General features: G+C 38.1%; 1 protein-coding gene across 5 annotated transcripts; it reads right to left on the bottom strand.

Annotated features, from left to right (window-relative positions):
- Positions 1-506: 506 nt before the first annotated feature.
- LOC131529613 (uncharacterized) lies at positions 507-10,863 on the bottom strand. Of its 5 annotated transcripts, none has more exons than XR_009268154.1 (4): positions 10,464-10,861; positions 4,105-9,366; positions 3,280-3,584; positions 507-644 (listed from the first exon to the last, which is right to left on the bottom strand). XR_009268154.1 is itself a non-coding variant. In XM_058759387.1 (2 exons), exon 2 carries the CDS (start codon positions 9,328-9,330, stop codon positions 7,969-7,971), a length of 1,362 nt encoding a protein of 453 aa, XP_058615370.1. In that variant the 5' UTR covers positions 9,331-9,366; positions 10,464-10,861; the 3' UTR covers positions 3,997-7,968. The 5 variants fall into 5 exon arrangements, 1 of the variants encoding a protein (XP_058615370.1); XR_009268155.1 differs by lacking the exon at positions 507-644 and adding an exon at positions 1,107-3,132; XR_009268156.1 differs by lacking the exon at positions 507-644 and having other exon boundaries at positions 1,105-3,584; positions 10,338-10,863.
- Positions 10,864-12,650: the final 1,787 nt, after the last annotated feature.

Genomic DNA, 12,650 nt, shown 5'->3' with positions numbered 1-12,650 from the left:
AGCAACATCCAACGGGAGGTGGGGGGGGGCGGCACTGTCGAGGAGCGGGCACAAGGCGTGGGAGAGCAACGGCCGGCAGGCTTGCCACACTCTCTGCGTGGGCCTCGAATGGCTGCGTAGATTTCCCCGCGGACGGCAGGCTTGGGAGAGCCGCAGATGGCGGCGGGCTTGGGTTGGCCGCGGACGGCGGCAGGATTGCGTTGACCACGGGCGGCTGACTTGTGTAGGCCGCGGACAGTGGCAGGCTTTCGTGGGCCGCGGACGGCGGGCTTGGTAGAGCTGCAGACGGCGGCGTTAATTTCCCCGCGAACGGCGGGCTTGGGTGGGCCGCGGACCGTGGCGTAGACTTCCCCACGGACGGCAGCGTTAATTTCCCTGCGAACGGCGGTCTTGGGTGGGTCGCAGACAGCGGTGTAGACTTCCCTGCGGACGGCACTCTCCAGACACCGGAGGATCCCTTCCCTCCATCTTAGTCCTGTGGTGTCTGGGAGGTCCACGGGACGATGGGAATTGGCCCCCTGCCAGAACAGCGAGAGAAGGGTGGCGTCATCAAGTGCCGTCGCCGCAGCGAGCCTGCAGAACTCCCAGGAATACTCAACGAACGGGAGATCTTGGCGGGCGAGGACGATGAAGCAGGCGGCAACCTCCATCACCGTGGAGAAAAAACAGGAACAATTAGACAACGAATTGGATACTAAATTGCTGGCTGCCGATAGTGAACAACAATGTATGGGAGAGTCCTACTGAATAAAGTTTTTGTTGCCACAGTATATTCTGATTTATGGAGTGATAAGAAGAAATATCCAAAATCCTCTCTGTAAAAACCTCTAAATCTAATATTAGAAATTTAAACCTGTCTTTAGCAAATGTTCAGATTTCTGTTCTGAAAATGTATACAAATTAGTGCATATTTAATAAGATAATGCATCATTTGCATATTTAAACATTACATTCAAAAAAAAAAAAAACTTCTAAAACTTTTAATACAAAAAACATTTGCAATTCTTAGTGTTATCTATCAACTGAGAAAGCAGTGATATTTGTTAAATTTATTACGCTGAGTGAGGCCCTGTTATTAGCAACAACCTTTTATGGATCATGTAAATTAAACATGGATGGCTTGTCAGTTCTGCTTCTGCAAGGTGTTCTTCAGATACACTACTGCAGCAAAAACATTTACAGTAACAACTCCTGTACAAACTCCTGGTTAAAATCCATTTAATTTTAAATGATCAGTGTATAAATCATCAGAAGAAAACACACTCACAAATATCACAAATAAAAGTATATTTAAATAAAAACAATAAATATTTAAAAAGTAATATATAAAACAAAGAAAAACAGTTAATATGAGCAAAACATAATTAATGAGGAATCAGAATGTGATTATCTCCTGATGCCTGCGTACACCACCTCATCCTCTTGTTTAACGCGCTGGAAAAAAACAAAACAAAACAAAACAAAAACCATACACAACACAACTTTTGTATAATATATTCTGCTTCTTTTTTTAATGAATCATACTAAAAATGTTACATAACTCAAGCATGCATTAACCATTGCTAAAAGAAACAACAAAAATTCAACACAAATAACAAGCTGTCTGAAATTGGACAAGTTATATAACTTTTGCACATTAACTGTAATTTTGCCACCAATTAAGTTTTTTTTTTTTTCTAAATTAGTGCATTTGCTTATCAAGAAGACAATAGGGTATGTGAAAATCTTGAGATTAAATAGGTGATGTGGAAAAATCAAGCTAAATATTTATAGATTTTATAATTATAGCATGTCTTTTCCAGTCATTCTGTGTCTAACTAAATGTCTGAAAATATAATTTAACTGTTTTTAGGATACACAAAATGCTGCTAGCTATGATATTAGTGTTATGGTGTTTTACCAATAAGCGCACGATGAAGGAGTGTAAACAAAACAGAGTATTTTAATAAAAATCCAAACAAGAAACAGAGATAATCCAGGAGCGAGGGGTTAGCAAAACACAATGATCAAATAATAGCAGACAAAGAACCAGGGGAGAACACAGGCTTTAAATACTAAAAGTAATCAAGGGGAAACAGGTGAGCTAATTAACTAATCAAGGGAACTAAGGAAACTAGGTCAACGTAACAATTAGTCTTACAGTAAGACTTTGGCCATTTTAGTTTTATTAAAATGTAATTTCCATAATTGCCATGCTGTGGGATGCAAGAATAAAAACTGAATGAAACTCCAACAATAAAAGTGAAATTTAATTGAAACTGAATTGAATTTATATTTATACTATGAATTATACATACATCATATTCATATTTTATAATTTATTCCGAAGCAATTAGTTTACATCTTACTAAGTCATCCAACTAAAATGATCATAATACGTGATATGGTAGCTGGCAACAGCAATGTCTTCATAGCCTCGTAGGACCATATTGCACAAACATGTCACATACAGTGCTGAGTATTGTTGAGTACTGATTACAAAAATAAATGGTAAAATACAAAATATTACAAATATTATATATATAGTGTGAAGAATATTAAAAAAATCTAAAGAACCTTTTGTGGAATGAAAAGACTCAGTTGATGTTAAAGGTTCTTCATGGAAATATACTGTAGATGCCAATAAAGAAACTTTATTAAGTGTAAAGAAGTCCCAAAAAGTCTTCTGCAGTAGTGTTTGCGTAAATGATAAATATGATTGTCTATGCTACTTTTTCAAATCCTGTGATTATCAGTTCACTTAAGTCACTGTGATGAGCAACACAAAGACTGGAAAACATGGTGAGTGAAAGTGGGTCACTAGAACTAATGCAGAGACATGGCAAAGTCATTAATAACTGTTTTTTTCTTTTTTTTCTTTTTTACCATTTTTTGTGCATTTCTTTTATAGAACGTTGGATCAGCGTAAGTTATCTCTTCCTCAAGGGCCAATAATAATCTTCCTCAATAATGACAAATTTATTAAATTCTGTTTGTTCATATTTTTTTACGATGTATTAAATGTACTTTAGTTATACATGCCTTCTTAATCTGTTTTTCTACATTTCCTGCAGACACAGAACATCCCAACTACAGCCACAATCAACAGAGTTCCAGCAGCAACAGATATCAGCACTATGTGTTTTGTAACGCCTGAAGAAAGACAGTCATTATTAGTGTAAACTCATCTGCTAGTCTAATATCACAAAGAATTATACAGCTTCCAATCACTGCTTACATCACACCTGAACACAACCAACAGAGTAGGCAAGTAAATAAACACAAATATGACTGATGTACCTGCACACGGCTGACAGAGTCGACTGATGTCCAGATGTGTGGTCAGGTTGCTGATGGTGTTGTTTAACACACAGCTGTAGGTGTTTTTATCCTGATGTTCCACCTCCAGAGATAGAGAGAGACTGATGCTGAGATCAGACGCACTGATGCTGGAGATTGAACTGTTTCCTTTGAACCAGGAGAGAGTCACATGACTCACATTCAGCACTGAACACAACAGTGAACATTTAGACATTTATCTGAACTCTCAGATGAAGAAGAACATTGTGAAGCGTCTCTGATGATGACAGGAACAGGAAGAAGAGCTGGAAAATATCAGAGGATGAAGAGAAATCAGTTTCACTTTATTTTGATGGTCCCTTTAACACATTCTGTTGACTATAAGTAACATTGCACCTACATTTCTACCAACTCTCATTAGATTGTTAGTAGTGTATTAGTTGACTGGTAGGGTTAGGGTTGGAATAAGTTGACATGTAGTTGCAAAGTTACTTACAGTCAGTAGAGTGTCTGTTGAGAGACCATCGCAATAAAGAGTTAGCAGATATGAAGCAGACAGTCTACTAATAATCTAATGAGAGTTTGTTGACATGTAGTTGCAACATTACTTAGTGTCAACATAATGTTCAAAAGGGACCATCAAAATAAAGTGTTACCAAACTTTGTTGAGAGCACACACAGGGGACAGCAGGCTACGAATCATGTTTTTATTTTATCTCAAATTCAATACAGCAATTTGTCATTCTATGAATGATCATTTGTGGCAAATATTTATGGTCAAAACAGATCTGAAGAGAAAAGACCAAACCCTGCTGCTGTACTCACCGTAGACAGTTACATTAAATGTTTTCTCTGCTTCTTTATTTGTGGTGATCTCTACTTTATAAAGTCCAGAGTCTGTGGTTCTGATGTTGGTGATGGTGAGAGATCCAGTCTGACTGTCCATCTTCACTCTGTCTCTGAATCTCTCATCAGTAACATCACTGATATTTGCCGCTCTATTGATTTCAGCAATGACAGTATCTGGGTCTTCAGCTCCAAACATCCACTGTATCACTGTATCATTTCCCTGTACGTCAGTATTGTCGTGGCTCGAGAGAGTAGATTTCTTCAATGAAGTCAGAGAAGCTCAAAAAGCAGAGTTTCAGATGCCAAAATAAGACTTTATTAAACAAAGTAACAAAGCCGAGAAGACAGCCGCCTCATCCACTGCCTCTAATTCTATGTCTGTCCATACATCTTTTTTATACCTGTTTACTAACCAAATTTGTCTGGTTTTGCTACAATTTAATACCAGCCCACTTGTCCTATTTTTATTGGTGGGATTTGGTCAGATCCACCATTGTTTAAGAATGGCTACATCAAAATGGCTACACCAAAATGGTTACATCAAAATGGTTACATCAAATCTGCAACATTTAATTAGTTTACACTAAAATGGAAAAACACCAGTATTCAAAAGTCTATGTAATACACTCTCTGTGCTTTCCCACGAAACAGTGGTGTTGTTTTGTATTACTTTTAACCTTGATAATCGTCCCCTTAAATTCTGTTCCCACACCAGTACTGCACAATGGATGGCTTCTTATATTTCACAATCTGTATTAAGACATCTAGTATTGGAATAATTCAGCATATTAGTCAGTATATGGATTGCTTTCATGATCATACATCATATTTTAAGTAAGATAATACCACATTCAGTAAATATCATAATATAGAGTAAAATGAGTAAAATTACACAATATATTCCCCCCTCTGAGACTTTATTAAGTCTCACCACTGAATCTCTTTGCCCAGAGTGCAACACCATAAATCCACCCATCCGTCTATTCATCTGTCAACCAATAATGGTCCTTCATTACCTCTTAACAATTGGTTTCTTCATGATGCTTCACTTCAGAGGAAGTCAGACCCAAACATCTCTCCTCACAATTGACTAGAGAAGAGTAAAAGAATCTGCTTCCCCACCTATACACTCTTGGGGGTCAATGAACAATCAGTCAAATCAGCAATATGTATTTAAGCATGTGCATGAGATATCTTAGCCTTGCTCATGGTTATCATGGTTATGTAGAGTATATAAATGATTAGTCAAATAATTAAATTTATCAAAAATCAAAAATCAAAAATAACATAATAAATGGTTCACTGGTTCATCCCACGAGGCCAGAGGAACTCCAGGCTTTTCCGGTAGCCTGAAGCGCTATCTGGTGATGCTTTCCTTCGTTGCCAGAGGAGCTCTCAGGCAAGTCTCATTGCCCCCCAGCACTATCTGGTGTTGGAGTAGATGGTGGGTTTTTAAACCTCCAGTTGAATCTACTCATGCTGCTAAGCACTGAGGTGCTCGTCGATCCTCTCTTTCCTTCATACTTTCTTAGTGATGTTTCCCAGTGTTTAAAGAAACAAATTGTTATACTGATAAATTATCTTTTTTTTTTTTTTGGTTAATTTAGTCATATCATATAATGAACTAATTACATTATTCTCTGCAGGCCTGGCTAAATGAATAAACACTGTTATTGCACTCCTGACATGGGTCAGACCCTCAATCACCTCACAGATATCAAGCAATCTTTTTTTTATCGTTCCCTTTTTCTGTTTGCACTGTCTCATAACATGGACAGTGACCTGCTTAAAACCTTCAACGTCCCCTTTTTCTTCCAATAATCACATTTTACATTTGATTAAATTTAGTAAATGAACAATTTCAACATAAATGATTTAAGGAGTAAATAACTTCAGGAAGGGGCATATGCCAAAGTAAAATACAAAGTACCTTCTAACTTCCTGCCTACTCTATCCAAGGGGTTCTAATACTACTATAAAAGATAAAAATAAAAAATAATAAAAAATAAAAAGGCGCCCCTTCCCTTCCACTCCGTTGTTTTTTAGGAAGGTTTTACACAAAGTCATCCAGGTCAAAATCATCTAGTTCATCCAGTCCAGGTCCCATTGTAGGTACATTAGTGTACCCAATGTCAATTCCTGTTGGTCTTACTGACACATTAATCATCTGTTTGGCTGCAACACTGGCCAGTATGGACCTGATGAAAGGCACAATACAACAGAACAACACAAGAAACATAACAACAGCAATAGCTATTATGATGCCCACTTGGGTTAACCATTGTCCCCAAGCCCCAAAAAGTGAATTAAACCAATCCCCAATATGCTTATCTGCTCCAGCGTTCTTATTCACTTCTTCTCTCAAGTTTTTCAGTTTCTCCATTGCTTTGGTGAATGATCCATCTGGAGCTGTATTATTTGGGATATATGTACAACAGTCAGAACCAAACATTACACAAACTCCTCCTTTCTCGACCAAGAGCCAATTCAGAGCTTGTCTGTTTTGCCAGGTCATTTTACTTGTGGGGCCCAATTGTTTTCCTAGAGCATCTAAGGCATCATCAGTGTAATTAATGAATCTCTGTTGATTATAGTAAATATAATTGATCCATTCTAAGTTCTTATTTGGGGTTATCCATATAAATATAGAATCAAAACCAGACTTTATCTAATTTCTAGCATTAAATTCCTCTGGTATTCCTCTAGGTTGGCCTATTGAGTCTAAATACACATCTGGGTCTAATTCATAAGCTCTTTTTACTCTGTTTCTGTTTGGTCGGGGGTATTCCACATCATCTATGTCTTCTTCAATTATTGTTATTCCCTGTTCTGCTTCTGTTTTCAGAGGGTATTGCATTTTTCTGGGTGGTTTAGCTCCAGGTCTGAGTGCTATTCTAATTGGATTAGCTGATTTTACTAACCCTACATTTGTATCATGCTTTGACCATAGCTCTAATGGTACTTGATTATCCATCTTTTTTATTAATTCAGTTTGCTTTGTTTGATGTCCCTTAACTTTTGGTTTAGTTTTTGTGTTTATAATCATTCTGGGGACTCCCATCATTGGAGTAGCACACAAAATTTTAAGATATGCTTTATCTGCTGATTGGAAAATTAGAGGATTCTCTATGGCTTCCCACTTGCTTTTTTCTGCTTTTTGCATCATGGGGCCTAAATCCTTAGAAACACAATCTTTATTCACATATAATGTAACATGGGGAACTGAATTTGGTACCTCAAACCATTCATCAATGAATTTTTTCCTATCTATCTGCTTTCATCATACTTCATTGTACAATGAAATTCAGTTTTTGGTAGGCTTGCTTCAGAAAGCTGTTCTCTTATGTATCTTCCCCATTTGCTAATTGTTTTTTCTACATCTTTTAGATTACCTAACCAATATATGTTAGCACATGGTTCTTGTGCTTGTAATTCTGAGAGATTCATTTGTCTTACTGCCCAATCATTTACATAAATTCCATCTGGAGTACACCATATCTACATTTTTAGTTTACATATGGCATCTCTGCCCAACAAATTGACAGGTGTGTGTTCTGAGACTAAAATTGGTATTTTATTTCAGTGTCTTCCAGGCTTATGGTCACAGGGGCCGTCGTAGGAAGTAGCTGAGTTACCCCCAAGAATCCTACTCTTTATATATTTTCCAGACATGGGGAGGTGCGAAGCATATCTTGGATTCAAACAAGAGTACGAAGCCCCAGTATCAAGCATAAGAGTAATGGGTTTTCCTTCAATCATAACTCGCAGCATTGGTTCTTGATCAGCATCAAATGATATCTTTGGAAGCTGGTTCCTCCCCGTGGGATTCTCTGGGCAGCCCTAGTAACCTTGGTCAGGGCCACGCCATGGGTTGATAGGACCTAGAGTTTGGGCTTGCATTTGTTGCTGTCCATAGTTGACTCCTGCAGTCATTGGTTGGTTCTGTTGCCAAGGATTGATGGGGCAGTCTCTTCTGTTGTGTCCAGGCTGATTACATCCCCAACACACTCCTGGTGGACCACCAGCTCTCTGTTGATTGTTGTTAAATCTTCCTCTAACACGTCCTCCTTGTTGTTGTTGTCTATTCCAGTTCCGGTTTGACAGCTCTGGCTTGAGATAGATGACCATTGGTACTGGTCCTTGTCCAGCAGGTGGTGCCTGTGCTGTTACAATCTGATTTACTGGAGCAGGCACATTCATTGGTGCGGGTGGATTAACAGGCACTGGAGTATTGACAGGTGCCATCACTGCTGAGAGGTCTTCCCTCTGTATTGCTTGGACCTTTTTCTTCTTGAGTAATTCTTCCAGCTGCATCTGAGCTAGTTTTCTTTGCAGCTCCTTTTCTTGGCTCTTCATCTTTAGCTCTTGTCTTCTGTATTGTTCCACAGCATGGACCACATGGTCTCTGAATTCTTTGTGTGATTTTGAATTCAGACCTACTACATCCTCCAGCTTCACTTTCACTGCTGCAGGCATGGCTTCCACAATGGAGGTCCTGAAGAGTACTGTCAGTACGTGTTCTGGATCTCTTTCCAGTTCTTCTTTCCATCTTCTCAGTTGTTTCTGGATGTAGGTGGTGGGGTTCTCAGTTTCCCCCATTGGCTCCCCCTTCAGGAAATTTGGATCAGTTTGCATTGGGTATTCAGCCCTCAGTGTCCTCCAGATGTCATGTCGATGCTTGTTAAAGGAGGCTCCATCTGCTTGAGGTCTGTCTACTGCTTGAAGAAGGCCAGATTGCTTGAGAATGTCATTCATCTTGGAGGCTCCCAGGCACTTTGCAAGCAAAGCTTTGATGTCACCCAGAGCCAGAAGTTTTCCAGTTGTTTCTTCTTCAACTGTTTTGATCCATTTTCCAGCTCCTTCATGAATGTCTGGAAGACGGGAAACCAAAGTGTCCAAGTCTTGAGCTGCCCAGGGTATGTACTGGGCGTGTCCTTGTTTGATGAGAATTGGACACTCATTTGGAGCTTCAGTTTTACTTTTTATCCTTGTTGATCTTCTTGGAAGTTGGCAGGATTGCAGCAGGTCATCCTGATATTCTATATCTTGCATGATCAATGTACCAGCTGCTTGCTTGACTTGCTTCTGTTTGACATGATCATGTGAGCTTGGGTGTGGTTGCTTTGTTTGACTGTTGTTCAACAGTTCATCCATCTCTTGTTGCAATGACTTCACAGCTTGGTCATATTCTTCTCTTGTCATGTTGAAAGATGTTTTCTTTTCTCTGTACGTTTCATTCTATTTTGGATGAGACAGGTACAGAAAATGATCACCCGAATATCTTCTCCCTTTGCTTCCCCCTCCTTTGCTACTCCTACTTTCGCTATCAGCAGCAGTCACACACACTTACACTCTGCTCATGAGCACATACACACTGTCAGTTCATGTATCCACACACACACAATGAGCTCATACGCTTCTATGCACAAAGCCCCCATTTTCTCTCCCTCTGTTGAACTCGCTCAACAACAGAGAAAAATTAAACACCTGATCTCCCTCTCTCCTTTCAGGAATAAAAACAATCAGTTATTCCTTTTCTTTAACAATAATTCAGTTTCATAATTTGGATCACATCGTCGACAACTTGGACGATGTCCAAATAGCCGACAAAGCCAATTTTTTGGAGTATTTTTTGTTCTCTCAATTCTTACAATTTTGTTAACATACTCCATTCAATATATTGTCTTTATTTTTAACACTTTCACAATTATTTACACTGATTTTTCATTCTAGTTCTATCAAAAAACATTTACATATTATACACTTTCAGTAAACACAACGCAACACAGCCAGCATGGTTAGTGATGCATCCAAACATTCATTCAAGGGTCCAATGCATCAACACTCACACACATAAATATCTCTCTCAACATATAATGGACAGACAAAGACTAACAGTTTAACTCTATCTAACTCTGCAGACACCCGTCTGAGCAGCCCTTCTGTCATGGGAGTCCACCAGGGCCACACTTCACCAACAAGCAGCTCCCTGGTATCCCTTGGTCTCCCACTTAGGAAGCGGTAACCACAGGTTTTTATGCCTCTCTTAGGCAACATGCACCTCTTGTGCTTACAACTTATGCTTCTCTTAGGCAACATACACCTCTTGTGCTTCTTTACTATTCTACTAGCACCTCTTGTGCTCACTTTTTACTATTCTACTAATAGGCGTATCTTTTGACATCTGAAACTCTTTAATCCATACTCACCTACTTTACATTTATTAATCTTAAATTTGTTGATTGGTGAAGCCCTGTCTTAGATCACCATCACAGGCGTGTCCTTAGTCAACTACGCAAACAATCTTATTTCCAATATAAGCAAAAATTGCTTACCTTTTTAGGTGCCTTTAATTTCTGATTAGTTTGCGTGTCAACCAGGCCCTCCGCCTGCAACGGCTCTCATGGACGCCGGACCTCGATCCAATCCTGTTCGTGACGCCAATTTATGTCGTGGCTCGAGAGAGTAGATTTCTTCAATGAAGTCAGAGAAGCTCAAAAAGCAGAGTTTCAGATGCCAAAATAAGACTTTATTAAACAAAGTAACAAAGCCGAGAAGACAGCCGCCTCATCCACTGCCTCTAAAACCAAATTTGTCTGGTTTTGCTACAATTTAATACCAGCCCACTTGGCCTATTTTTATTGGTGGGATTTGGTCAGATCCACCATTGTTTAAGAATGGCTACATCAAAATGGCTACACCAAAATGGTTACATCAAAATGGTTACATCAAAATGGTTACATCAAATCTGCAACATTTAATTAGTTTACACTAAAATGGAAAAACACCAGTATTCAAAAGTCTATGGGATAGACTCTCTGTGCTTTCCCATGAAACAGTGGTGTTGTTTTGTATTACTTTCAACCTTGAAAATCTTCCCTTTAATTCTGTTCCCACACCAGTACTGCACAATGGATGGCTTCTTATATTTCACAATCTGTATTAAGACATCTAGTATTGGAATAATTCAGCATATTAGTCAGTATATGGATTGCTTTCATGATCATACATCATATTTTAAGTAAGATAATACCATATTCAGTAAATATCATAATATAGAGTAAAATGAGTACAATTACACAATAGTATCAGTGTGTAGAGTGACTGAATCTCCCTCCATCACGTCAACACCAAACACTCCTGAAACACATTCATAAAGTTTTAATTCTGAACCTTTTTTGTTTTTGTTTTTCAAACTAAATGCAAGAATAGCATTTTGGAACTGTTGGGGAAATGTAGAAAGGCGCGAATAAACTGAAATATACTTTTACAGATAATTAAAGTGACCAAGTTTCGCATAAGAAGTTTATCCGCGTGCAAATGCGTAGCTCCTTTGTTGATTACATAACGTTATTTTACTCATATTGCAAGAAGTACGCAAAAACTCACCATTAAAATGCCACAACCATAAACGCAGCAAAACTAAAACAAGAATCATATCCTTCAGCAGTTAGGTGTCAGAAACTTTTAATAGCCTACAATCACCACAGACATCGATTGAGGCTTCTAGACAGGACTGCACATCCTATTGTGTGAGCACGCACAGGCGTGTAACTATTTTTTATTTTTAAATGCTCCCTGTTAATTTATCACTAACATAAACTTTAAACTGTAATGTTCACATTTTGAACACTCAATATTTAGTACACTATTGTTTGTAGCTTTATACAGAACCCTAAATTTTGAGTTTCAATTTGAAGTGGGAATAATTTGTTTTAAATTCTGCTTTATCTTTTTTATTTTGGTAACACTTTATTTCGATAGTCCACTTTAGACATTCTACTAACAGTAAGTACAGTAAGCAACTACATGTCAACTAGCAGTCATTAGAATATTAGTAGACTGTCTGCTTAATATCACTTTATTTATTTTAAACACTTTGCTTTGATGGGTCCAGAGAATTAGTTGACATGTAGTTGCAAAGTTACTTATAGTTAGTAGAATGTCTAAAGTGGACTATCAAAATAAAGTGTAACCTTTATTTTCACCACAGGACTACCTTTACATTTTCAGTACCTGAATAATTAACGAATAATAAAAAACAAACAAACAAAAAAAAAACCTACTCTGATGGTACCAAATTATTCTATCAAATTATTTAGAATTCTACACATATGAAATTACTTCAGCTGACAGTACAACCCAGTCTCAGCGCTCTTTTGTCTCCTCGTTCATGCACTGTAGCAGCCGAACTGTGGCACCTATAGCCTTGCACATCTATAGTGGCTTTTATAGTCACCGATCCTTTGGAATTCTCTAATAGAACCATTCTATGGGAATCAGCTCCTCCAATCTTGCTTTAATCTTCATCTTATAAACAGATTAAATATTTTTTATTTATTTATTTTTTAACGCTGCTTATGTATCACTTTGATTTACTTATTTTTTGGTGGTGTTTTTTTTTTTTTTTTTAAACATCAGTGTTAATAGATGTGTGTCTTTATGTGACTGTGAAGTTGTTTTGTTTAGAGCAGAATGGATGTCAGACTGCAGGGTTCATATCAACAGGTGGACAAGATATA

This window comes from Onychostoma macrolepis, chromosome 22 (genome assembly GCF_012432095.1).
Source record: "Onychostoma macrolepis isolate SWU-2019 chromosome 22, ASM1243209v1, whole genome shotgun sequence".
In the NCBI taxonomy this organism is placed as follows: domain Eukaryota; kingdom Metazoa; phylum Chordata; class Actinopteri; order Cypriniformes; family Cyprinidae; genus Onychostoma; species Onychostoma macrolepis.
Note: the sequence above shows the minus strand (reverse complement) of the source record. Positions and strands in the feature narration are given on the sequence as shown.

What these genes read in the sequence shown, in the direction of transcription:
- LOC131529613 (XM_058759387.1), bottom strand. Translation starts at nt 9,330, where the DNA reads ATGACAAGAGAAGAATATGACCAAGCTGTGAAGTCATTGCAACAAGAG.